Source organism: Phacochoerus africanus, chromosome 3 (assembly GCF_016906955.1).
Source record: "Phacochoerus africanus isolate WHEZ1 chromosome 3, ROS_Pafr_v1, whole genome shotgun sequence".
Classification (NCBI taxonomy): domain Eukaryota; kingdom Metazoa; phylum Chordata; class Mammalia; order Artiodactyla; family Suidae; genus Phacochoerus; species Phacochoerus africanus.
The window spans coordinates 19434390-19461563 of NC_062546.1; the positions used below are offsets into that span (position 1 = coordinate 19434390).

The window sequence follows — 27174 nt, forward strand, 5'->3', positions numbered from 1 at the left end:
ACAGGAGTTTGGAAAATAAACCAGCAGAAACACTATGAAATCCAGCTGGGAGACCTGGGGGACTAGTAGAAATAGGACTACAGATTTAGGGAAGACCCAGAACTATCACAGATGGAAAATAAAACAATGCCTTCTTTCGTTGGTTTATATCCTCCTCCATGTTGCTCTCATTACGTTATTAAGATGTACCCTTTTAACTCCAGAGGGCTAAGCTTAGTTCTAGTGTGCCTGGAAGCACATGACGACCAACTTCTCCTACCTTGCCTTTTATTCTCAGCATTATTATAACATCATTCTCAACTCAATGCGCTCTCGTAATCTTTTTATCAGAACGCATTTTACAAACAAATTTATCCTTTACTTTGCATAAAAATGACTACTGATTGCATTAACACTGTTACTTCCAGTTTTCATTAATCTTTAGCTTTAGAATGGTGAAAAACCAAAATTGCCAAGAGTGCAACTGATTCTTCAGGGGTCTACATGTATGAAATCAAAGGCCCATGGTTTTGATGCTAACAGCAAAATATCTGAGGTTACCATTCCATTATGCAAGCACTGAAGTTTTAGTTTTTAAACATTAACTATAAGAAGAATTAATGGTCAACTATAGGAGCTTCCGCCTGCAAATAAAAACCTGTGGAACAATTACATTCAGATTATTAATGGATGGATGTACTTTTTCCCCTGAGAGTAAGGGAAAAGAAAAATCTAAGCTCTGTGCTTTCACATACAATTCAGTCCTCACAACACCCCTGTCAAGTAGGCTTTATTATCCCCTTAGATTGACTGAGAAACAGAGGAGCCGGTGGTCCAAAATTTTTTTTTCCCCCACTTTTTAGGGCTGCACTAGCGGCATGTAGCAGTTCCCAGGCCAGAGGTCTAATCGGAGCTACATCTGCCGGCCATAGCCACAGCAACACGGGATCCGAGCCGCGTCTGCGACCCACACCACAGCTCACGGCAACACCGGATCGTTAACCCACTGAGCAAGGGCGGGGACCGAACCCGCAACCTCATGGTTCCTAGTTGGATTCACTTCTGCTGCACCAAGACGGGAACTCCCGGTCCAATTGTTGTTCAAAGTTACAATATTAGAAAGAAGGGAAGCTGGGATTTAAACTCGGTATTTCCATCTCCAAGTTGAGAGCACTTTCCACTAAATCAATACCATTACATTTCCATGAAGTTGCTATCTACCACCTAAGGTAGCCTGATGTTAAAAGACAAATGCGGGAGTTCCTGTCGTGGCGCAGTGGTTAACGAATCCGACTAGGAACCATGAGGTTGCGGGTTCGGTCCCTGCCCTTGCTCAGTGGGTTAAGGATCTGGTGTTGCCATGAGCTATGGTGTAGGTTGCAGATGCGGCTCGGATCCTGCGTTGCTGTGGCTCTGGCGTAGGCTGGTGGCTACAGCTCCGATTGGACCCCTAGCCTGGGAATCTCCATATGCTGCGAGAGCGGCCCAAGAAATAGCAAAAAAAAAGACAAATGCGGAGTTCCTGTCGTGACAGAATGGAAACGAATCCAACTAGGAACCATGAGGTTCCGGGTTCGATCTCTGGCCTTGCTCAGTGGGTTAAGGATCTGGTGTTGCCGTGAGCTGCAGACATTGCTTGAACCTGGAGTTGCTGTGGCTCTGGCAAAAGCTGGCGGCAACAGCTCCAATTAGACCCCTAGCCTGGGAACCTCCATATGCCACTAGTGCAGCCCTAAAAAAGCGGGAAAAAAAAAAGAGAGAGAGAGACAAATGCATGGCCAAATGCATGAGATTTGATGTATAAGGTCAAATTTTTATTTTGCCATCAAGCAGAAACTTTCTAGAATAGAGATCTAGAATATCTGAAATGATTTTTTTTTTTTTTGTCTTTTTGCCATTTCTTGGGCCACTCCCGCAGCATATGGAGGTTCCCAGGCTAGGGGTCCAATTGGAGCTGCAGCCGCAAGCCTATGCCAGAGCCACAGCAACACAGGATCCGAGCCATGTCTGCAACCTACACCACAGCTCATGGAAACGCGGGATCGCCAACCCACTGAGCAAAGGCAGGGATCGAACCCGCAACCTCATGGTTACTAGTCAGATTCGTTAACCACTGTGCCATTACAGGAACTCCAAGAATATCTGAAATGATTAAAAAAAAAAAAAAAGAAAGAAAGAAAGAAAGAAAGAAAACCCTTGGGATAGCTATTTCTCACTTTGTCTTCCCATGAAACTCTAAACTGCTGATTCAAGAACCTAAGTTTAGGAGTTCCCATCGTGGCTCAGTGGTTAACGAATCCGACTAGGAACCATGAGGTTGCTGGTTTGATACCTGGCCTTGCTCAGTGGGTTAAGGATCCAGCACTGCTGTGAGCTGTGGTGCAGGTGGCAGACATAGCTCGGATCCCAGGTTGATGTGTCTGTGGCGTAGGCCAGCAGCTACAGCTCCGATTCAACCCCTAGCCTGGGAACCTCCATATGCCACGGGAGTGGCCCTAGAAAAGGCAAACAAACAAACAAAAACCCAAACCCTAAGTTTAGGAACATTCTATATTCCTTACTCCTTTAATGTTTTACCCCTCAACCATCCTTGTTCTCTTTCTCAATGAAAGCAACTCTTAGAACATTAATCTGTTTCCCTAGAAAACTGGCTTTCTGGCCTTCTGGCAATCACAGCATGGGCACCATAAGTATACACCTAGGCCTCCAATTTTCAGCTTTGCTATTCATTACCACATCAAACAGAGATCAGGGAAAAGAAGTTAACAAATGACATGGCAACGAGATAGTACCCAGACTACACGTGCTAACCAGAAAGAAATCTATTCAGGAAATTCAAAGCTCCTGCTAGAGTAGTAACTCCTTTGCAGGCCACAATTAATCACAAAGACCAGAATGAGATGAAACTATCAACTTGACTTTCCAAAGGAAACTCACTCTCCTCTACTCCCTACTGCTAAGATATAAGAGAGCAAATTTGGATTTTTATAGTAAGTAAGCTCAGATGATGCAGAGTTAAGGAATGTCTTGTGGTACAAGGCATTCCACTGGGGACTGCTAGAAAATTTGAGTTTATGAGACCCTATTAGGTCTCTGAACGCAAAGCTAACATCCTATCTACTTGTGAGGTGCTATTCCTGCCCCTGTCTCCAGAAATAGACAGCAGAGCACCAAGAGTCCTACCCTATGGTCCATAACCTCACACCAATAAGAGTCCTGCCAAAGAACAAGCCCTAGTGCCAGTCTTTCCTAGGAATCTACCTGAAGTAAGGAACAGATGCGCCTAGGGGTCAAAGTCCTATGATACAGAAGCATGTCTAAGGCTGTGCTATAGAAGTTAGAAGCAGAATATGGCCAGTGGTAGAAAACACAGCCAATCTGGGATCAGTTAAGCTGACTCATCATCATTCAGGATTTCCTAACATGTACCTCTTTTTCCAAAAGACTTAAAACTGGTTTGACTTTCACAGTGGTTTAAAGTGCAGCACCTTTTCCACTGACGACAGTGAGATGATGGAAATTCTGATCAGCACAGAAAAGAAGTTCATACGTTGACTACCTGTTTTAAGAGATATTACCCATGTCTTTAAACTAAACTTGCAACTTCTCCATAGACAATAGACACAATATATCCAAATCACAAAATGAGGATTACCATACTGGCCAGTTAAGGGCAGCAGTACAGGTGACTGCAATATTGAAGAAATGTTAGTGGCGCTAAATAAGAAAAATAAACTAGAAAAAAGGCTTAATAATGACCACAGTAAGGAACCCGAAGACCTGAAGAACAAATACCTTTTAAGAATGAGTTTAGTCTGGGATACACTGAAGGCCAAAATACAGCTACTCAAGTGTTCATGCCTGTCTTATGCTTCAATTAGCTAAAACTCCACTAAGGAAAAACGTAAACTACGCTATTTCTGAAGCAATGATAGTAAAGGCTTTGGTCTGTGACTCCTGTTGGAGCTGAGCCGACAACAGAGGGCTGACCTGGGTTCCCCTAAGGTACCAAGGCAGAAGGGTGAGAGAGAGGATGGAAGTCGGAAGCCAGGAGGGAAAAATACTTTCCTTCTGCCCCATGAAGACATTTGCTGCCTCTTTAGGGGGAAAACAAAAACAAAAACAAAAAAAACCTGTGTCTGAAATTCTAGGAAGCTAAGATGTTGATTATGGAAAACCATTTAAATTTGTTAAAGAAAACAGAAACAGTGGTCTACCTTCTATCACCAAGAAAAGCATTTAACAAATACTTGAAAAGTACTAAGGGCCAGACACTCTTCTATGCAATTTAATCCCCATATCAAAACTCTTGAGATAAGTACCTTGATTTTATCTTCATTTTACAGATGTGGCAACTGAGATAGCAGAAAAGTTAAATAACTTGCCCAAGGAAATACATCTAATGAGCAACACAACTAGGACTTAAAACTCTGGCAATCTGGCTCCTACTCAATATGTCCACTTCGGTACCTTATTTCCCAAACAAAGCAAAAATGAAACACTGCTAAGGGTAAAAGGAGCCTCTTTATCTTCTGAGAATAGGACCTAGCCATTAAGAGATCGAACTAATTCCAACTTTCTGCCCATTTCTCAAAGGCAGCAGACCCCTGCAGGGTGCAGCCCAGGGAGTCACAGAGTTTTCCTATAGGAGAGCCTAGAAAGCTTACAAGCTGTGGAAGGAGGAAATCCATGGCTCTTCAAAGGAAAGCAGACGAAGTTTAATGTTTGAGAGTTCCTGTTGTGGTGCAGTGGAAACAAATCCAACTAGTATCCATGAGGATACAGGTTCGATCCCTGGCCTTGCTCAGTAGGTCGGGGATCTGGTGTTGCCATGAGATGTGGTGTTGGTCGCAAACGCAGCTTGAATCCAGCATTCCTGTGGCTGTGGCAAAGGCCAACAATTGAAGCTCCAATTCAACCCCTAGCTTGGGAACTTCTATATGCTGCACCTGCAGCCCTAAAAAGCAAAATAAATAAATAAATAAATAAATAAATAAATAAATTGTAAATAGTGTTTGCTGGAGTTCTCTGGTGGCTCAGTGGGTTAAGGATCTGGCATTATCACTACTGTACATAGGTTTAATCCCCGGCCTGAGAGCTTCTGCGTGCCACAGGTGCAGCCAAAATAAAATAAACTAAGAAGTTTGTTAAATTAAAAATTCTAAGTGAATTCCTAAGTTGCCTCTTGTAAAAGAACACACAGCAGCTAGTTTCTGAAAGGCTCTAAGAAATGGAAATTTCTTAATGCTCATTATCATTATTGGTTACTGAACAAAATCACAAGAACTATTAAAACTTCTGAGTTGAATGGAATCTTAAAAGTCAGACAGTCCTTTGCAGTCTAGAGAGTACAAAGGGATGTGCCTAAGGATGTCAAAGCCAATACATATCCTGAACCCCTGTTCTTACCCTAAGTTCTCTATCTCTATTAATAAGATAGTCACTCAATTATCCAAGCTGGGGAATCCTTTTTCTTAGATCCATCATTCCACTTGTGAGAAGTTCCTTTCTCAACTATTTTCAATGGCTTCTTGCTCCCTTTGGAATCAAGTGCCAGCTTCTTGAAATTTTATTTAACAGTTTTACCTTGCGCCACTGTGGGGAGGGGGCTCATTTTCTAACTCATCCTGTTAACCCAGACATCTACCTAACTGGATTTCTCCCAGAGCAAAGTATAGTATAATGCCTCCATATTTTGTTTATGCTTTTCTCACTCTCTGGAATGCTACTCTTTCTAGCCATCACTTTCCTTGTCAAGATCTTAAAAATCTTTCTCCGTGGCTAGCTCAAATACCCTTTCCACTATGAAATCTTAAAAAAAAAAAAAAAAAAAAGACTAGGTCATTATAATAGGGCTAGATATCACTGAAAACTAGTACATCAAATTAAATTATATCAGTAGGTAACTAATACATTAGATTCAACTACCAAAACCAATAGCTTCAGTTAATCTGAGTGATATTCTGCCAGGCTTTGTGGTAATCATCATCTCAATTACTGAGTATGTTAGTTTCCAAAGAGCTTTTATCTGCATAATTACATTAAATTCTCCCCCAACAAACCTGAAAGCTTCACCAGACTAGTTCTGCTATCAACATTTAACCAAAGTGGAAAAAGAGGAGTTCCTACTGTGGGGCAATGGGTTAAGGATCTGGTTTTGCCATAGCTGTGGTGCAGGATCTGGCATTGCTGTGGCGATGGCATAGGCTGGTGGCTGCAGCTCTGATTCAACTCCTAGCCTGGGAACTTCCACATGCTACAGGTGTGGCCCTAAAAAAAAAGAAAAAAAATTGAAAGCATGTAAATAAGATAGGATCTCTTGAGAAGTAGGTCTAAACCCCATCTCATCTCAAAATGACTGGTTTCCCATTCTCTGACACTCCAGGTGTGCTGCACATGTTACTATCCAGTAGAAAGAGGCCTCCTGGATTTGGGTTCTCAGTGCAGCCTAATGAGAAATGACTAGAAATCTAGCAGAGAAGGAAGGGACACAGAAACACATTTAGTGTAAAACTTATTTCCTCATAATAAATGGCCACAAAATTAGGCAGGGTTGATAAGCAAAGTATTAAAATAAAATGAAGCATTTTGGAACAGAACATGCTAACTCTTAATTACTCTGGGTTTCATAGGTGACAAAACAATCCTCAAGACTTCCTTAATGTACTACAGAAGAAAAATGAAGAAAAACTCAAAACTAAAAGATCAGAAGTTACTTAAAAAGGAACATAGTGTACAGGATTTCACTGGACCATAACCAATATACTTGCTTGTTGCAAAGAGGTAGTGTGTCAGTAGAGGTCAAAACAGGAAGTATTTAAAAGTCCGCTTACAACACATCATCTGGTTAAACTGTCTTAAACTTACTCACATGTGAATTAGAGAGCCAGGGCTAGATTTAGTCATGTGTAAACAGAAACTCAGGCCAGGTTTTTCCAAAGCCTCTTGGCAAACAGGCTATTATTTTCTCAAGTATTCTGATTAGCAATGAAGAAAATATTAAAAGGCACAAAATTACATAGAGCATATTCCTAAATTTGCCTATGCTATAATCCTGAAAAAGTATGCTTTTAAAAGATGTACAAAATATCATCTCCTCACATCTGTGGAGCAGTTCACAGCTAAAGAGCTTTAATCCTTATCGACTCCCAGGGTGCCCTCTGAAGCCTGTATTAACACAAGGAAACTAAGGAAGATGAGAAAGCTCAGCTGAGGAATGTTGGGTAATCTAGTCAAGATCATATGAGACCGGAACAGACAGACCAGAAAGGAGGCCTTCTCCTAGACAAAGGGGAAAAAAACCACTGTGGACTTCCCAAGAAAAATAATGCCAAAATTACATCATTTATTTTTAATAAGGAGATTTTGGTAAAGCAGGACAGGGCCAAATTTATGTCCTAAAGGCTTTCATGCCATTTCTCCCTAATCTTTTCTCCCATCACAATTGCAACGTAGGGTTAGTGAAGTATAAGATATGCCAGAGAGGAGGAGATTCATTTTTAAAAGCTTACGTTTTAAATATTAACTTTTTGGGAGTTCCTGGTAGCCTAGTGGCTAAGGATTCCACATTGTCATTGCTGTGGCTCAGGTTCAATCCCTGGCCAGGGAACTTCCACATGCTGTGGGCCCAACCAAAAAATTTAAAAAATAAAAAAATTTAAAGTCTTTTTGGACAGATTTCAAGTAACATAAAAATTAGTATTTCTTCATCTGATCTATAAGCATTTCCCTCAAATGATGAAGTTATTCACAGTCAAGATTATCTCATATTCTTCTGGCACCTCACATCAACTAGCATATCATAAACATGGCAAGCAAGATAAACAGCTATCCATCAACAGATGAATGAATTTTTTAAAATGTGGGAGACATGCAATGAAATATTATTGTTTTATTATAGTTTTTATTTATACACAATGGAATTCTGATATTCAACAAAATGGATAAAGCTTGGAAATATTATGCTAAGGGAAATGAGACAGACAAAAAAAGGCCAAATATTTAGATTCTACTTACATGAGGCATCTAGAATGGAAAATTTTGCAGATAGAAAGTGGTGATGGCTGTACAATATGGTGGATGTACTTAATGCCACTTCAAAATGGCAAACTGTATGTCATGCATATTTCACCACAAACACACACAAACAAGTGTCTGCAATGTGTAATGGCCAAAGGGAACTATCCTATAGAATATTGAGAATATGTGAAAAGGAGAGAGAAGATGGTAACTGGTGTAACCACAGGCCAGCCATGCATTGATACATATATTACTAAGTACCACCTATCTGCCAAGTACCATACTAAGCCTTGAGGATGTAAAATGAACACAACAACCCTAACATTGCTCCCAAGGACCACAAGAGTCTAAAAGGACTTTTTTTTTTTTTTTTACATAGACAAGAAATGATTACAGCACCACCACAACTTGGTAATTACTGTTAACAGGGATATATATTCAAGGTTCCAAAGAATACATAGAAGTGGCACTTAAAATGAGGGCGGTGGGCAGAAAGATACCTGAAAGAAGTAAACTCTAAGCTGCAACTAAAAGAACATTATTAAGAGTGCAACAGAATATTCCAGAATCAGCAACAGCATATTTTAAAACCTAGAAGTATTCAGAAGATGTGCTGTGTTTGAGGAGCTAAAAAGTTCAGGGAGACTAGAAATAGAACATGAGAAAGGTAAATGGCAAGAGAGGTAGAAGAAGAGAGCCAAAGACCGTTAGAGAATCAGTCTGAAGTGGAACAAGGAGATGAGTATGGTCTATCTTGGCAGAGTTCCATACGTATTTCGCTGTTGAGTGTAACATTCTACAAATGTCAATTAAATTAGGTTAGTTGATGATCCTTATGATCATCCTGATGATTTTCTGATTATCCCATCAATTGAGAAAGAGGTAGTAAAATCTAACCAAAAATATGAATTACTTCTCTTTGAAGTTCTATCAGTTTTCACTTTATACTCTGATATCAGTATATAAATATTTATAACTCTTATGTCCCCCTGATTAATTGCTCCCTTTTCACCATTATGAAATGAACTTCTTCATTTGTGGCAATATTCTTTGCTCTCAAATCTACTTTGGTAGATATTAATATAGGCTGACATCTGTAAACTGGAGAAGAAAAGATGCATGTGAACTGAGACTGGATTCAACTACTAAGATTAAATTGACCAAACTAATGAAAATGGAAACTAGATAATCAAGTAGTAAGAAATGAGTGTGTGTGGGAGGAGACCATAAGACTGGTAGATAATTCGTAAAGAAACATCCTCACTAGAGGAAATTAAATTATTTGAGTTATTTTAATGATTCATTAAGACTTGCTCATTTAAAACCTTCATTAAAAATATTTTAGGGAGTTCCCGTCATGGCTCAGAGGAAATGAATCTGACCAGTATCCATGAGGACACAGGTTCAATCCCTGGCCTCACTGGGTTAAGGATCCAGCATTGCCATGAGCTGTGGTGTAGGTCACAGATGTGGCTCGAACCTGGTGTTGCTGTGGCTGTGGTGTAGGTCAGCAGCTACAGCTCCGATTTGACCCCTAGCCTGGGAACCTCCATATGCCACAGGTGCGGCCCTAAAAAGACAAAAATAAGTAAATAAATAAATAAAACTTAACAATTCATTAAAAAAAAAAAAAAAAGACTTAGAAAGCAATTCTCACTTTACTTACCTACAAACAATAAGCCAACCTAATGAAGTACTTCTCAGAGACTCTAAGCTAGAGGCATTTGTTCCAATAAATGACAGAACTTTATGTTCCCTTCTAATAAAACGTAAGCCACTATGGGAATACTATACGGCTTTCTCACCAACAACTGTCTTTAACTCAAAATGTAAGTCTTCATTTTCAACAAGTCGTCCTATATTTAAAGATATCCTAAGTCTTTAGGCTTAACCATTTGTGTCCTACACCAAAAAAATGGAAGCAAAATGAACAGAAAATCACCTTTCTGATCACTCTTAGATATTAGAGGGCAGCACTACTGAGTTTTATTTATTTATTTATTTAGTCACGCTCACAGAATGCAGAAGTTCCTGGGCCAGGAAACAAACCTATGCAACAGCAGTGACAATGCTGGATGCTGGATTTTTTTTTTTTTTTTTTAGAACTTTTTTTTTTTTTTGGTCTTTTTGCTATTTCTTGGGCCGCTCCCGCGGCATATGGAGGTTCCCAGGCTAGGGGTCGAATCGGAGCTGTAGCCACCGGCCTACGCCAGAGCCACAGCAACGCAGGATCCAAGCCGCGTCTGCGACCTACACCACAGCTCACGGCAACGCCGGATCGTTAGCCCACTGAGCAAGGGCAGGAACCGAACCCGCAACCTCATGGTTCCTAGTCGGATTCGTTAACCACTGCGCCTCGACGGGAACTCCCACAATGCTGGATTCTTAACCTGCTAGGCCACCAGGGAACTCTCTGCTTTTCATTTATATTGGCAGTCACTGGCTTTTGTGAGAGGTGAACCCCTCTAATAAACTGAAAAAAGCTAGGAATGTTCTTTCCAGGAAAATCTCTATAGCAAACTTTTGCACATGATTTCAAGGGCTCACAGACCATAGAAGCCTAAGTTAAGAATTTTTAAATTTATACCCTTTAAAGTACAGGAAGAAGAAAAATATGTATCTATCAAGCCTGTGATCCAGTCACCTTTTATAAAAGCAAGCTCTCTGGACACATGATTAAATGCCATCATGTGTTAACGATTCACCATACTTGTTTTATACATCCTGATCTGAACAATGGCATCCCTGGTACAGGCTGAATTATCAAGGCCATCCTTTGAGCAACTCTGGAATCAAAGCCTCCGCTTACTTCAATATCCATGCTATTTGCCTTTGGTTCAAGTTAAGGCATATTCCAGGTGAGCCAAGCCACAGTCAACCCATTGCTGAATGATGAGGGACTTGTTGGCTCAACTCTTACCTGTTGCTATGCTTGGACTTTTCTCGGTCCTTCTCCTTGTCCTTCTTGTGTTCTTTGTGCCGGTGTTCTCGATCTTTATGTTTATCTTTGTGTTTATGAGAATCTGCAACCATAAGAGATGAGTCAGTTAAGGAGTCATAAGCTATCTCCCGCCCACCTACCTTGATAGGCTGGTCAAGATGGTAAATTTATGAGCAACTTGAGTTTCTGGGTGTATACTTCAACTTGCTTTCTAATTTTTTTCCCAAGATAAGTCATTTTCATAATTAAAAAAAATTTTTTTAAGCTACAAGGCTTATATTTTATTTTGCAAAGTACAGTATACTTACTAAAGTAGCAATATTAATTCACTAAAAAGCACTACATTTAAAGACAAAGAAAACTAAGTAAGAAATAAAAATGAAAGTAATTCCACTTGAGAAAGAAAAATGCAGCTGGAGAAATCAGGCTCCCTGACTTCAAACTATACTACAAAGCTACAGTAATCAAAACAGTATGGTACTGGCACCAAAAAACAGACGTATAGATTAATGGAACAAGACAGAAAGCCCAGGAATAAACCCATGCATCTATGATCGATTAACTTATGACAAAGGAGGCAAGAATATACAATAGAGAAAAGACGTCTCTTTAATAAGTGGTGCTGGGGAAACTGGACAGGTACTTATAAAAGAAAGAAATTAGAACATTCTCTAACACCAGATACAAAAACAAACTCAAAATTGATTAAAGGCCTAAATGTAAGACCAGATACTATAAAACCCCAGAGGAAAACAAAAGCAAACGACACTCTTTAACATAAACTGCAGGAGTATTTTTTTGGATACGTCTCCTAGAGTACTGGGAATAAAAACAAAAATGAACAAATGGGACCTAAATAAACTTAAAAGCTTCTGCACAGCAAAAGAAACCATAAACAAAACACAAAGATAACCTACAGAATGGGAGAAAATATTTGCAAACGATGTGTTCAACAGGGCTTAATTTCCAAAATATACAAACAGCTCATACAGCTCAACATCAAAAAAACTCCCAATAACCCAATCAAAAATAGGCAGAAGAGCTACAGACATTTCTCCAAAGAAGACATACAGACAGCCAACCAGCATATGAAAAATGTTCCACACTGCTAATTATCAGAAAAAGTAAATCAAAACTACAATAAAGTATCAGTCACCTCGCTCCAGTTAGAATGGTCATCATCAGAAAATCTACAAATAATATATGCTGGAGAGGGTGTGGAGAAAAAAGAACCCTCCTACAGTGTTGGGGAATGTAAACTGGTACAGCCACAATGGAATACAGAATGGAATTTTCTTAAAAAACTAAAAATAGAGTTACGATGTGATCCTGTAATCCCACTCCTGGGCATCAATAAGGAGAAAACTATAATTCGAAACAATCTATGCACTCCAATACTCACTGGAGCACTACTTACAATAGCTAAGACATGGAGGAAACCTAAATGTCCTTGACAGATGAAGAGATGAAGAAGATGAAGTGTATTTATATATACAGTGGGTTATCAGTCAGCCACAGAAAAGGATGAAATGCCATTTGCAGTAATATGGCTGGACCCAGAGATTATCAAAGTGAAGTAAGACAGGGAGAGAAAGACAAAAATCACATCACTTATATATGGTATCTTAAAAAAATGATACAAATGATACTTATTTACAAAACAGAAAAAGACTCAAAGAAAACAAATTTATGGTTACCAAAGAGGAAAGGGGGAAGGAATTAGGAGGATGGGATAACTCCTACACACACAACTATATATAAAATAGATAACCAACAAGGACCTATTGTAAAGCACAAAGAACTATACCAATATTTTATAAAACCTATAGAGGAAAAGAATCTGAAAAAGAATACACACACACACACATATATAAATAACTGACTCACTGTACTAAACACCTGAAACTAACATGACATTGTACATCAACTATACTTGGATAAGAAAGAAAGAAAAAGGAGTTCCAGTCATGGCTCAATGGTACCAAAACCAACTAGTATCCATGAGGACATGGGTTTGATCCCTGGCCTTGCTCAGTGGGTTAAGGATCCGGTGTTGCTGTGAGCTGTGGTGTAGGTTTTAAGATGAGGCTCAGATCCAGCAACGCTGCTGCTGTGGCGTAGGTGGGCAGCTTCAACTCTGATTCGACCCCTAGCTGGGGAACTTCTATATGCCACAGGTGCAGCCCTAAAAACATACACAAAAAAATGGGAAGTGGAGAGGAGGGAAGAGGAGGGGTAGGGTGGGAAGGGAAGGGAAGAAATTAGTTCCAGGTAAATTTTAAATACTAGTCTGCCAATAACATTAATTTTTAAGGTCACAAAACATCGAACCTGATTTTTAAAGTCAGGTCCCCAATTCTTTTAAAGCAACTGCTAACCCAAAAAACATAAAACCAAAATGTCTGATAAGAAACTTAGAGCTTAGCTGAAAATTCCTCTAATGCAAATAATATGTAAGTCAAAGATCTGAACCCCAAGTGTCCCTAATTCAAAAAGAAGTTATTACATGTCTACTATATCCTCAAGTTGTGCTAGGTATGCTGTGACAGATACCCATATACAACAACTTATTCAAATATCTGAATGGCTATAGTATAGCTCCACAAGGCAAGCCGGGACTTCTGAAGAAAAGAGACAAAATAGTCTCCTGAACACCAAAAAGTATGTAAACAAACTAAATTATCAACTGACAGGGAAACTACCATAGAGATGATCTCCACTAGGTAAACAGATAAATAACCTTTGAAGATGCATATGGAAGTACTTCTATGTGAATGATGTCTGGAATTAGCTTTAAAAATACTCTCAGGCAAAAAGATAAAATTGGGGTAGCGCAGGGATAGATAAAACAAGATCAGCAAGAGGATGATACATAAGAGTTCATTATACTACTCTCTACCTAAATACGCTTAAGACTTTTCATAATAAAAAGTCGAGGAGTTCCTACTGTGGCACAATTGCATCGAGGGTATCTCTGAAGTGGAAGGGACATGGGTTCAATCCCCAGCCTGGTGCAGTGCCGTAGCTATGGCGTAGGTTGCAACTCCAGCTCAGATTTGATCCCTGGCCTGGGAATGCCATATGCAGCAGGGTGGCCAAAAAAGAAAAAAGAAAAAAAAAAAAAGCTAAACACCAAGCTTCATCCTTCCCATTCCTTATTTTTTTCTTATTATATAAGGTACAGCAAGGAGAAGACTAGCCTCATCCAAGAAAGGATTTGTGTTAAAGAGCAGTAAAAGATAAAGTTTGGTAGATAAAATTAACCCAAGAGTCAGGGTGTCCTACTCTCAGGATGACAAGGAGCCACTTCAAGCAGAAAAGGAACAAAATAAAAGACAAACTTAAGGAAGATTAATTGAAGGGCAGTGTGGGTAGAAGGTAAAAGCAAAATAACTAGCTAGTGTTTTTTGAAGCAATCTAGAAAAAAGTGATAGCAAAAGGGCTAAGAAAGGAGAAAACGTAAAAGCATATTGAAGAAATGGAAGTAGAATCCAGTTCCACGAACTCACTGTAGGTGTCATCAGTAAATGCAGGGGAAGAGTCAAAGATTCAATGACTTTAGGTCAAGGTAACTAGGAGAATAAGGTGCCCTGCAAGAAGACAAAGGAAAGCTATGCAGAACAAAGATGAGGAGAACAAAAAGACTGAAGAAATGATGAAACTATCTGAAGTCATACTGTGTATAAGGTAACACTGGAACATCTAAAGATGTTGGTCTGAAGAGAAGCCAGTTAAGTGAAAAAGTGAAGCCAATAAGAGCACAATGATCCTTATCTCCCACTGTGAAAATGTTTGTAGACAGCATACTAATGGACCTGAAGATTACTTGTAATACATACTCTTTCCCCTTAATGGGAAATCATCTAAGAATAGATATTGTTTAAACATTTTGGAGAAAGGATCTCAAGCACTTGTTAAATGCAAAAAGAAATGTGTTGAACTTGACTGAAAGATTAGAAATGAAAAGGTGCAAACCACAGCATATTAAATCACCAGAAAACCTCATTCACTGTGAATGTGGATCACCTAATAACCTCCTGATAACAAGTGCTTCAAATCCTAGCTTTCAAAAATTCAAGATAAAGATATGGGAGGAAGACCCCTAAAATAAGGCAGCCTAGAGAAGATAGAAGAGGTTAACAACTAATTCCTTTCTAACTTAAAAAGAGTTACTCCCTAAAGATAGATAAGTAAATGAATAGAGAGAGACAGAGAGAACTGGAATCAATATATTTAATTATTGTTTTGTTTTGTTTTTGCTCTTTAGGCCCCACCTTCGGCATATGGAATTTCCCAGGCTAGGGTTATGCCACAGCTACAACACCAGATCCAAGCCATGTCTGCAACCCACACCACAGCTCACAGCAATGCTGGATCCTTAACCCAATGAGCAAGGCCAGGGATTGAACCATTCTCTCAGATACTAGTAAGGTTTGTAACCCACTGAGCCACAATAGGAACTCCTAATTATTGTTATCTAAGGTGTTCCTTGAAGTTTAACAAAGATTTTAAGTAGAGACTTCCAAAAAACAAAAGAGATAAGTATCAGTGTTTCCTCCTAAGGCAGAAATAGTTGTTGGATAGCATTTACACAATGACTTGATGGATAATGTGCACCCAAAAACAAACAAACAAACAAACAAAAAAACCAAAAAAAACAAAACAAAAAAAAAACCACCAAACAAAACCCAACAACCTTTTACAACTAGATGCAGAATTATACTCTGAGAGCTAACTCAATTTACAATCATTTTAAATATGTTCTTAAATCCAAATTATGCTGCTCAAGATTCATCAGACAGACTTTGCCCTCAAGGAGTTATAATCCAATAAGGTAATTAAGATATGAACCCAAATAGCCATTGGCAAGCAAGAGAAAAGGGGCACTAATATACGTGCTACCATGCTAGAGTACTTAAAAACACTGTGTCATTCAATTTTCTTACAACTTATGATAAATATTATTCCCACTTTACATAGGAGTAAGAGTTATCTCTTACAAAGGGTGCATTCTCCACAAGGGAGTACGCTTTACGAATCACCTCTAGTTTTTGCAGCTCTGCACAGTACTGATTTCATCAAATCTAATACACATTTTTGCCTCTTAACATCTCTGAAGAGGTGCGTATGGTTTACATAACTCCCAGAGAGGGGGAATTTGGCAATATCTAACAAAACTAACTTACTCTCTTTTGACCCAGCAATCCGTATCTAGGAATTTAGCCTCAAGATACAATTTCAAGGCAGAAAATTTATGGTCTATGCATATGTGAGGGCAGAGAAAATTAGGTCAGCAGACAAGAAACCTTTAATTTTAGACTTGCTGAAATGGATTAAAATCCTTTCCTACCCCCTCAAATTTCAAAATGTCAAGTGACTGACCTTAAAGCAAGTGTTTGTATGGAATCATGATGCTCCTATATTTAGAAAGGCGATAGACATTTTCCTAAATTTCTACACATTAAACATGTGGGCATCACTACCCCCAACTCTTCACGATGACAGAATTTTCTACTTATCTACGTTGCTGCTATTTTCCAGTAAGGGTAGTAAGGCAGTGGGATTATGGGCATTTTGAAAAAAAGTCTTAAGAATAAAAATAATGAATCTGGTTACCTGCCTCTTTTGTTTCCAATGTTTGAGCTACGTCTTCCAACAGACTTAAGAGGGAGTTAGGTAGGAGGAGAAAGGGCGTTCTTGACAGATGAGCCGTGAAGTCAACTATTATTATTATTATTGTTACTGTTACTATTGTTATTGTTGCTGAAAAACATATCTTGTCATGATTGAGTAAAATTAAGTGACAGATACTTCCTGTCAGCTAGTAAATGGTAGCGTTGATTCTTGTCAGAATCATACTAGAAAATAAAGTCCCAGAGTTATACATTATGGGCCTCTTTAAACCATGTGTACCAAAAGCTACTGCTTGTAGCTTTAGAGTCCTAACTCTCTGCTTAGACAGAAGGGAAACAAAATACCTAGGAACAAGAAACTTCAGTACCAAGTAAATCAGAAAAAATTTTTTTGTAGTTTCTTTTTTGTCTTTTTAGGGCTGTACCCATGGCATATGGAGGTTCCCAGGCTAGGGATCTAATCAGAGCTGTTGCTGCCGGACTACACCACAGCCATAGCAATGACAGATCCGAGCCTCGTCTGCGACCCACACCACAGCTCACAGCAACGCCGGATCCTTAACCCAATGAACGAGGCCAGGGATCGAACCTGAAACCTCATGATTCCTAGTCGGATTCATTTCCGCTGCGCCAAGACGGGAACTCGGAATCCAGCAAAATTTCATCCAACTGTTATAAAGTATTTGAAAGCTGGTCTAGATGACAATGAAGCTGCAGGTTTGGAAACCAAGTACAGAGCCAGTCCCAAGTGACCAAATCAGTATCAAGTGAGGCATAAGATGAAGAATTCACTCCTCACAGGGAAACCAGACACATATATACAAATTACATGAAAAAGGAAGCCAAGTCCACAAAACACTTTGTTAAATATGTACAAGTATGCTGCAGTTAGCACAAAAGATCATGATTAAACCCTAATGATGATTAGAGATGTCACAGATGAGCACAGAATGTTGGAAACAGCCTCTGAAGGAAGCCAGAGGAACCAGATTGGTCCAACAGAGTGAAAAAGACCTGATTCAAATCCTTGTTCTACCACTGACTTGGTAACCCTGGTTAACAGTCACTTAGTTACTGGTCTATAAGAAGGCAACATAGGTTAGTGATTAAGAGCTTCAAATCTGGGGAGTTCCCATAGATAGAGGCACAGCAGAAACAAATCCAACTAGGAACCATGAGGTTGTGGAGTCAATACCTGGTTTCACTCTGTTGGTTAAGGATTTGGTGTTGTGAGCTGTGGTGTAGGGTGAAGATGTGGCTCAGATACTGCGCTGCTGTGGTGCAGGCTGGCAGCTGTAGCTCTGATTCAACCCCTAGGCTGGGAACCTCCATATGCTGTGGATGCAACCTCAAAAAAAAAAAAGGCTTCAAATCTGGGAGTTCCTCTGTGGCACAGTGGGTTAAGGATCTAGTGCTGTCATTGCTATGGCTCAGGTCCCTGCAGTGGTGCAGATTTGATTCCTGTCCTGAGAACTTCTGTACGCTGTGGGTCCAGCCCCTGCCCCCCAAAAAAGCTTCTCATCTGTTCGTCATTGACTTGATACCTAAAATCTTAGTAAACTTCCCTCTCTTACAGACGAAGAAACTGGGGCTCAAAAAATTTAAATGACTTTTAAAGATCATATTTCAAAATTCAATCAAAAATTCTTTGTGGAGTTCCCATCGTGGCACAGTGGTTAACGAATCCGACTAGGAACCATGAGGTTGCAGGTTCGGTCCCCGCCCTTGCTCAGTGGGTTAACGATCCGGCGTTGCCGTGAGCTGTGGTGTAGGTTGCAGATGCGGCTCAGATCCCGCGTTGCTGTGGCTCTGGCGTAGGCCAGTGGCTACAGCTCCAATTCGACCCCTAGCCTGGGAACCTCCATATGCCACGGAAGCGGCCCAAAGAAATAGCAAAAAGACCAAAAAAAAAAAAAAAATTCTTTGTGTTTGGCTGTAATAGAGTACCTGGCTAATCTCCCCGAAACTCCAAACATGGTGATAACTCTTAATAAGGTGCAATTATTACTGAAACCTCTCTCCATGGTTAGTTTACATGAAACTGAAATGAACCTACCCAATCATTCCAAATAACTTAAAGTCTGGGTGTTACACATGCATTTAAGGCAGCAACCATGCCCATTCACTTTGCCTGACCAGCCAATGATGAATATAAGGCTGTCTGATATTCTTTCCTGAATGCAGATCTGGAAAGAAGGCACTTATGAAAAAAGAAACTTTGGCCTGATCTAACAATCCTGAACCCAGAAGCCTAAAAAACCTACAGGTTTTAAGGGATACACTAATAACACCAGTTAACACCCATAGGTAGAAATACATGTGTGAGTTTAGTGGCAATCAGCAGGTGGTTAATAGTGTTGTCAAGCCTATTCCATCCAGGGTCACTAATGCAACTACAATTCAACCCAAGCATATTTACACTTTCTTAAGAGAGAAAAGGCCAAGAAATTGGCAAAAATTACTGATCATTTTATCAACTATTCCATGATTGTCAAGGATTTTACAACTCCACCATTTTTCTAAATGATTAGGGTAATCAGACTGGGGCAGGAGAGAAGAGTCCTTTGCTTCCTTAAAAACAAAGACAGACTTTTCTGGTATAAATAACCCTTTGCCATGTTGAGGCAGACCTGTTTACCCCTACCACTGACAACATGTTTTGAGACAGCAGTAGTTGTGTGACATGATGGGCTCTTCCTCCAAAGATAGTTATGTGTGTGAAGGATGAGGTGGGGAAATGTCATTCAACCAAAAGCTGCCTTCCCTAAAGAGGACCTCAAAATACAACACTGTAGGGAGTTCCCGTCGTGGCGCAGTGGTTCACGAATCCGACTAGGAACCATGAGGTTGCGGGTTTGGTCCCTGCCCTTGCTCAGTGGGTTGACGATCCGGCGTTGCCGTGAGCTGTGGTGTAGGTCGCAGACGGGGCTCGGATCCCTCATTGCTGTGGGTCTGGCGTAGGCCAGTGGCTACAGCTCCGATTCGACCCCAGCCTGGGAACCTCCACATGCCTCTAGTGCAGCGGTAAAAAAAAAAAAGCAAATAAATAAATAAATAAATAAATAAAGATAACCTCTGCTTATCTCTGACACACAAATATATAGGGCATCAGAAAAGCAGACAGTGGATCTGAGTGAAAATACTGGGTGAAGAAATTAATTTTCTAGAGAATATATTAATCACCTGCTCATTTATTAAATCACTTCTACTGGGATAAATTCTTGCATCTTCTCCTTTTTCCTTGACCTTCAAAAACCCATGGATACCACATTCCCAGAAGCTGGAGTTTAAACAGAATCTCCATTTCTACTCAACACTCTATATCCAGTACATTCAAACACTTTAAAAGACTGTTTTTGCCTAGGACAGATAAGAAGCTGGTCTCAATGATAAAGACTAGCATCCGGAGTGTGGTCAGTATCAGTGGTGTGTGAATCTCCTCAGGAACTTAATGCTAAACTAAAAGCAGGGGAAGGCTGAAAGTCTGTCACTGAAGTGGATGGGTTGAGGGGTGAAAGAATTCTACCCTTCCCTCTCCCCATCACAGCTGTTTAAATTCAGACTCTGCCAATGTTGGTCTAGTTTCAATCCAGGAAATCCAGGCTGTGATCCATCTTAATGGTGGCTGATTTCAAGTTGTAGCCCATGAAAGAGTCCTTATCATTATTTTACAGTGATTCTCATTGAGAACATTTCCAAAATTCCAGGGCATAGTTAATAGCTTTTCAAAGTATGCAGGACAGAGGCTATTCCAGCTGAAAGTTCAAAGAGCTCTGGAATTTAAAAGAAAAATGTTGGGAGGATTCCAATCTAAAGAAAATCCTCCAAAATTCAAGAATGAGAGAAGGCACTAGAAACGTTTCTAATTTTTAAAGTCCAAATTATCATTTGTTCTCCCCAGATGTGTACTGTATATAAACAAGACCTTTTGTCATGAACAGACTTGTTCATTATTTAAACTAACGGAGTTTCCTCATAAGGGAACCGGGTAAATCTCAAGCTAATAACATACACACACACAAAACAATTCCAGCTGAGAAGATAAAAGTATGAGTAGCTCTTCTCTCCTTAAAAAAGTTGGGGTTCATAATATTCATTCATGCAAATACTTAGCAGCCACTCTGTGTCAGGTATCGTTCTAGGTGTGGGAATATAGCAGGAAACGATACCAAGTTTCTGGCCTTAAGAAGTCCATTAATAAGCATCGTAACCACCCCAAGGCTTCCCAACAGCACCAGCTTTAACGAGTAACTCTGAGAAGGGAGGGGACAATAGGGTCTCCATAACTACTCTAGTTTCCCAAGTTTCCCTGGACTTGGCCCCATGAAGTTCCAGAATCAGACTTTAATGCTGTAGCTAGAAAAGAAGTTATGGAGGCCAAGTCAAAGAAAGGGTCAAACAATCAGATAAAGATTGCCAAGTATTCTGTAAAGTACTTAAGTTTTTCTCCTCAATATTCAATATCTGGTAAAATTTCATCATCAGAAACTTAGTAGTACATTGCACTAAAAGACTAAGAGTTGCTCAAAGACAGAAGCCTAGCATTTTCCATTTTGTTTTTATCAGCTCTGTAACACAATTTCAAATTTCTAAAACCTATCACAACATTTTCCCAAGTGTCCACATGTTTAGAAGAAATGCCACAAACTGACTTTAAAACACTTAGGAGAACCTATCTTTGTCCTAAACATCAGCAACTCTTTAAGATTAGTGGCCAGATGTTATTCCATGTCCTTGCCATGGTAAAGACACAACATGAAACAGCCAACTGGTTTGCTTTAGTCCTCAATCCCATACAAAGGAAGGGTTAAATGATCATAGGATGTTTTCTCTCCAGTCCACTTCCGCATTTAAACTGGACTCCTTTTATGCTTTTACAACACTACAATTACCTTCGTTTGTCTTTTCAGCCCTTTCCTGTAAGCACCTGTTTTATAACCTTCTCTCCCATCCTACTCCTTCTAATATGCTCCTTAAATTCAAGTTCATCTTCCTCTCTTCCTTCGGTTCTCATTCCCAGGGACCAATTGGTTATATTAAAAGTGTGCAACGTCATGACAGGGTCCTAAGTAATTTATTTCTCTGCTCTGGTCTCAGTTTTTTAATCTGTAAAATGACTTCCAATGACCCCTTACACTTCCAATCCCAAGAATTCTATGACCTTTAAAATTTGTTTTAGTTCAAAGGAATTAGGATAAAAAGAAAAAAATTTTAAATGCTTGAGAGCAGTGGTTCTCAAACTTTCCTGTGTATGAGACCTGGGAATAAGATCATTCTCAGATATGCGTATTTTAACACAACCTCTCTGGGCGACTATAATCTAGAAACATATTTGGAAAAACGCTGCTCTGTTGTTTCTTAGTCCTTTGAGCAATGATTAATAACAAAAACCAGCCACCTGCCTATAACAATGGACATGCTATTGATTTTATTTTCAGTTTCTATTTTAATTGGGCCTCTCTGTTCCTTTAAAAGGCAGGCCCAAAGTGCTGAGTCAGTCTCTGGGATTTGTTTTTTTGTTTTTGTTTTTTTTTTTTGATTTACAGCTGAGAATATTGAGCCTCTACAATTGTCGAAGAAAGAGATTTTCACCTGCCACTTTCCCAGTCCTTATCTGAGAGGAAGAAGGAAGAGTTACATCAGGGATGTACAGCTACCCCAACTTAGATAAGTAGGGTCTAGTCAGGCCCTTTAGAATAAAATTCTTCTTTGACGATTGGACATCAGGATAGAGCCATGCTTAGTGAGAGGTTAACTTGAGTCCTGCCACTGGGACTCAGCTGGGAAGATAACTGACTAGAAAAGAGGTGAAATAAGACTTAAGGAAGCTGCACGGTCACAGTAAAACTTTTGACACTTGGCTTATACAGATTCCTTTGGGAGCCAAAGGCTACCGAGTTAGATGAAACAAGCTCTTCAAGGTTCCTGTGCTACATACAACCACCAGTCAGTCAGGTAAGCAACTGGCACTACTCACCAATCAAGAGGTAGCAAAACTTTTCTTTAGGGGACAGGTGAAAAAATAGTTCAGCCTTTGTGGCCCACATAACCTCTGCAGCAAATACTCAACTCTGTTACCATAACATAAAAGCAGCCACAGAGTAGCCATACCCATGGCATGAAGATGTTCCTGGGCCAGGGATCGAACCTGTGCCACAGCAGTGACAATGCCAGGTCCTTAACCTGCTGAACCACCAGGGAACTCCTAATATTCTTTTTTAAAACTGAAGCATAACTGACCTATTTTATCAGTTTCAGGTATATTTAATAATTTTTTAAAAACTTCCCCAACTAGTAAAAAATATTAAAACCATTCACAGTTCATGGCCCATACAAAAGGCAGCATAGTTTGCAGAACCCTACAATTACTTGATGGTGACTAGAAACTATCCTCAATACCCCCACAGAGAGTAATGCTGTTCTGAACCTTGGTCTGTAAGTGAAGAACATCCTCCCTGCTTCACCTAAGGCTTTCCTTTCCCCTGAATGATACCCATGCTCAGCCTGACTCCCAGTTCTCTCCTACCTTCAAACAGCCCATGAATGGCCATTAATCAACTTAAAAGTGGTTAAAAACTACTTGCTCTGCAAAACTAGACAAAGTCAGTCATATGAACAAGAACTCTGAAGGAGAGGCCAAGGCTGAACCCACTGCCAATTCTGCTTCTTAAGCAGCAAGCTAGTTATTTATCTCCCTTGAAGTGGGAACAACACCATACTTGTTCACACAACCCTAACCACCTCCAGTGAAACTTCTCAGTAAGTAAGCAGATCAGAGACACTTCTAAAATAAAGGGGTGGGGGTTGTGTCTATGTCAGGTTAATTCCTGGTTAACAAAAGATCCTTTTTCTTGAGTACTCCAAGAGATAAATAGAGGTTTTACTCATTTCTGGAGTAAGTGGCTCCAAGCACAGATGAACTGCTAACAAATAAATTCTCCAGGGGTCTTTGCTGCACAAGCAGGCAAGCATTCCTTAACAGGGAAACAATTACATAGTAAAGTACAGCAGAGCCTACTAGTCAATGACATTAGTCTGGTAAGGATACACTGTAAATGAAGGCAAGTACTCCAAGAAATAAAAGTACTTGGTCTGATACTACATGGGTTACTCTACCACAACTCAGAATTCCCAGGAGGCAACTGGTCACCCCAGCTCCCCTTTACTTATTTTGTGTCATATTTAAGAAGAACTCAAGCTATGAGGAGTTCCTGCTATGGTTCAGGGGGCAACAAACCCAACCAGCATCCACGAGGATGTGGGTTTGATTCCTGGCCTTGCTCTGTGGGTTAAGAATCCGGCGTAGCCATGAACTGTGCTGCAGGTCGCAGACGTGATTCAGATCCCTCATTGCTGTGGCTGTGGTGTTAGCCAGCAGCTGCAGCTCTGACTCAACCCCTAACCTGGGAACTTCCATATGCTGCAGGGCCTAAAAAGGAAAAACAAAACAAAACAAAAAAAGAACTCAAACTATGGCATCAGATGGGCCTAGATTAGCCTCCCAGCTCTGTGGCATACTACTTACAAACTACATAGCCTTGAGCCTCAGTTTCTTCAAAAGTAAAGTGGAGATAGTAAAGGTTCAAAAAAATCAGCCATTTATTTTATGGCAATTCTACTTCGTCTTCCCATTCCAAAAATTACTGATCATAATTTGAAGCTAAAGATGAAGGATACTGGATCTCTCCCTGGTCTTTCAGCAACTTACTATTTTCTAAGACCTCATATGGTCACTGTATGCCAATGGTCAAGGCTACAAAATCCTACTTTGTTCCATCAGACTAAGATTGTCTAGCTAGCTGTGGGCCAGATTACTTAGAAATTAACGCTCACTATGTTCACCATGAGCATGACAATGACCCCCAGTGCAGAAGCCAAGTTCTGATGTGCTTTTACTATAAGCAACACCTTGAGTGAGTTAACCTCTTGGGCACTGATTGCTTGCCTGGACAATCTTAGATTCTATACCACTTATAGTCAGACATTTACTTACTACTGACTACAACTGAAAAAAACAGGAATTAACTTCTTGTTATAGCAACGTGCTAAAAATTTGCAATTTGAAATGAAGTTGTGGGCTAAAACCAACTATTTTAAAGGATAGTGATGAGTAAAGTATACACAGGTGTAATGTAGGTTAATCTATTTTGCTACCTACAAAATAAACGACCTATCCACAGGGTTTGCTAAGATATGAAAATTTATTCAATCCGAAGGACCTTAAATGGTTTTTTTTTAACTTTTTTTTCTTCTCATGTTATTTTAGTGATACTGTATTTCTCATTTTTGAGAGACGGTTCCTCCCTTCTTTTCTTTTCTTTTATTTTTTGTCTTTTTGCTTTTTCTAGGGCCACTCCCATGGCATATGGAGGTTCCCAGGCTAGGGGTCTAATCGGAGCTATAGCTGCCAGCCTACGCCAGAGCCATAGCAACGCTGGATCCAAGCCACGTCTGCGACCTACACCACAGCTCACGGCAACGCCGGATCGTCAACCCACTGAGCAAGGGCAGGGATCAAACCCGCAACCTCATGGCTCCTAGTCGGATTCATTAACCACTTCGCCATGATGGGAATTCCTAAGTGTTCATCTCTGTGTAGCACTAAAGGGGTCAAGGAAGATGGAAAGCTGTCTGAACCTTCCAATTGATTTAGTAAATTCAACTTCACTTACCAGTCATAAGTCCTCTTAGCACATCACCCAGGATAAGGCAATGTACACATACAGAAGAAAGTTTGTTACTCAAACTCATAACACAAATTCATACCTGTTTTGGCTTTTTAAAGTCCCAAGAGCCCCAACCACTCATATTCCAAGCAAAACCTAATGTTGAATCTCTGCGCTCTTATTTAAATTTAATCTAGAGTTGCGGGGGCCAGTATGAAGCCACTAGCCACATGTGGCAGCTTCATTCATTCATTCATTCATTTGCTTTTTAGGGCCACACCTGCAGGATATGGAAGTTCCCAGTCTAGGGTTTGAATTGGAGCTGCAGCCGCTGGCCTATACCACAGCCACAGCAACACAGGGTTCAAGCCATGTCTGCAACCTACACCATAGCTCACGGCAATGCCTGATCCTTAACCCACTGTGTGAGGCCAGGGATCGAACCTGCATCCTCACGGATACTAGCTGGGTTCATTGTCACTGAGCCACAATGGGAACTCCCCACATGTAGCTACTTTTAAATAAAATGAAATTTGAAAAGTAAGTTCTTTAGCCACACTAGCCACATTTCAAGCACTCAGTCTCACATGGCCAGAAGCTACCATGTGGAATGGCACAGATCTAGAACAATTTCCGTCATGAGAGAAAATTCTATTGGACAATGCTAACTGAAAATCTTGGATCCAGGTCAACACCTTCCTTTTACTAGCAGAGGAGCATGAGTGGGGCACTATGTGGTGTGATTTGCTCTTGTCACAGCTGACAAAGCCAGGACTGAGCCTTCCTTTGTCCTAATTCCTCTCCTAGCACTCTCCATTCCATCAGCAACTCCCCTCTGCTGGAGCCCAGTCTGGGGCCTTTTCCCTACATGGCAAGACACTAACGCTGTGTAGTTCCTTGAGGTCAGCCAAAGTTTGCCTGGCTAAGCTGCCATCTGAAAAGCAGTCCACTTCTGTAGAGCTCCTGAAGAATCAGAGGTTCAATGAGTACTGCCCAGAGAACATTTCAATGAAGGTATTAGTCTACCGAGGTCTAAGTCAAATTAGAGCAGTTATTTTAAGCTTCAGAAGTATAGCAAGCAAATCCCATTTTACTAACTCATCTTTGTTCTCTAAATATAAGATAAAGTTGGAATTTTTTATTTTTACCTCTGAAAGTAATTAATAAGTATAAGATCCTTAAGATGGTTATTTGCATTTTACATACTCTTCTGTAGTGAATACTGTTTTCACAAGGACATCTCTGCATTGAAAATGCTTCTCTTTTCCCAGGAGGCAAAACTTAAAAGGGAAAAAGGATTTGTCTAACCTGAAAATGTACCTTCTCAGGCCAGCTCAATTAGGACAGGCCCATTCCTGTAGGCTTGTCCTCTTTTGCTTCTGTTAAGTGGGCCCTGGGAACTAGTGAAAGTGGCTACAAACCCCCAGCCTTCGCTAGAACCTAAGCTGCCTATTCCCAATGGGCATGGGCCTGAAATGGCCCCAAGTCCGCACCTTATCTGGGCTATAAAGGTATCAAGTATGTGAATGTGTTGCTTCATGAATCCTATTACTAAATCAACCAAGGGGCCCTTTTTGTCTAGAAGAATATCACTATTTACAGTGCTTGAAATGCACAGGTCATTCTCTGGGTAACTAGCTACAGAAAGTGTAAGCCTGAATAAATACATGTTCTTTAGAAGACTTTCAAGTGTTAATCATATAATTGGCTCTTTTTTATGCTCCCATGATGAATCACTCCAAATTCCTAACTATAAGGAAGTATAAGTATCGAAAAAGTATTGGGGCCCAGCCATAGGCCTTGTGAAAAAAACAAAAACAAGGAACACTAAGAGGTTGAATTACTACAAAACTAGTTATAGGCTTCAAATGAATCAGAACTGTGATCTGTTCAAGGCCATCCAACTATCAAGAGTTGAACCCAAGTTTATCTAACT

At 40.1% G+C, this 27174-nt stretch overlaps 1 protein-coding gene across 1 annotated transcript in view; it reads right to left on the reverse strand.

The window, feature by feature from the left end:
- Window positions 1-27174, reverse strand: part of TOP1 (DNA topoisomerase I) — an 89294-nt gene that overhangs the window by 47732 nt on the left and 14388 nt on the right. Inside the window, exon 3 of the mRNA XM_047771093.1 lies at window positions 10919-11021. Coding sequence (XP_047627049.1) covers window positions 10919-11021 — 103 coding nt within the window. The remainder of the gene's footprint in view (window positions 1-10918; window positions 11022-27174) is intronic.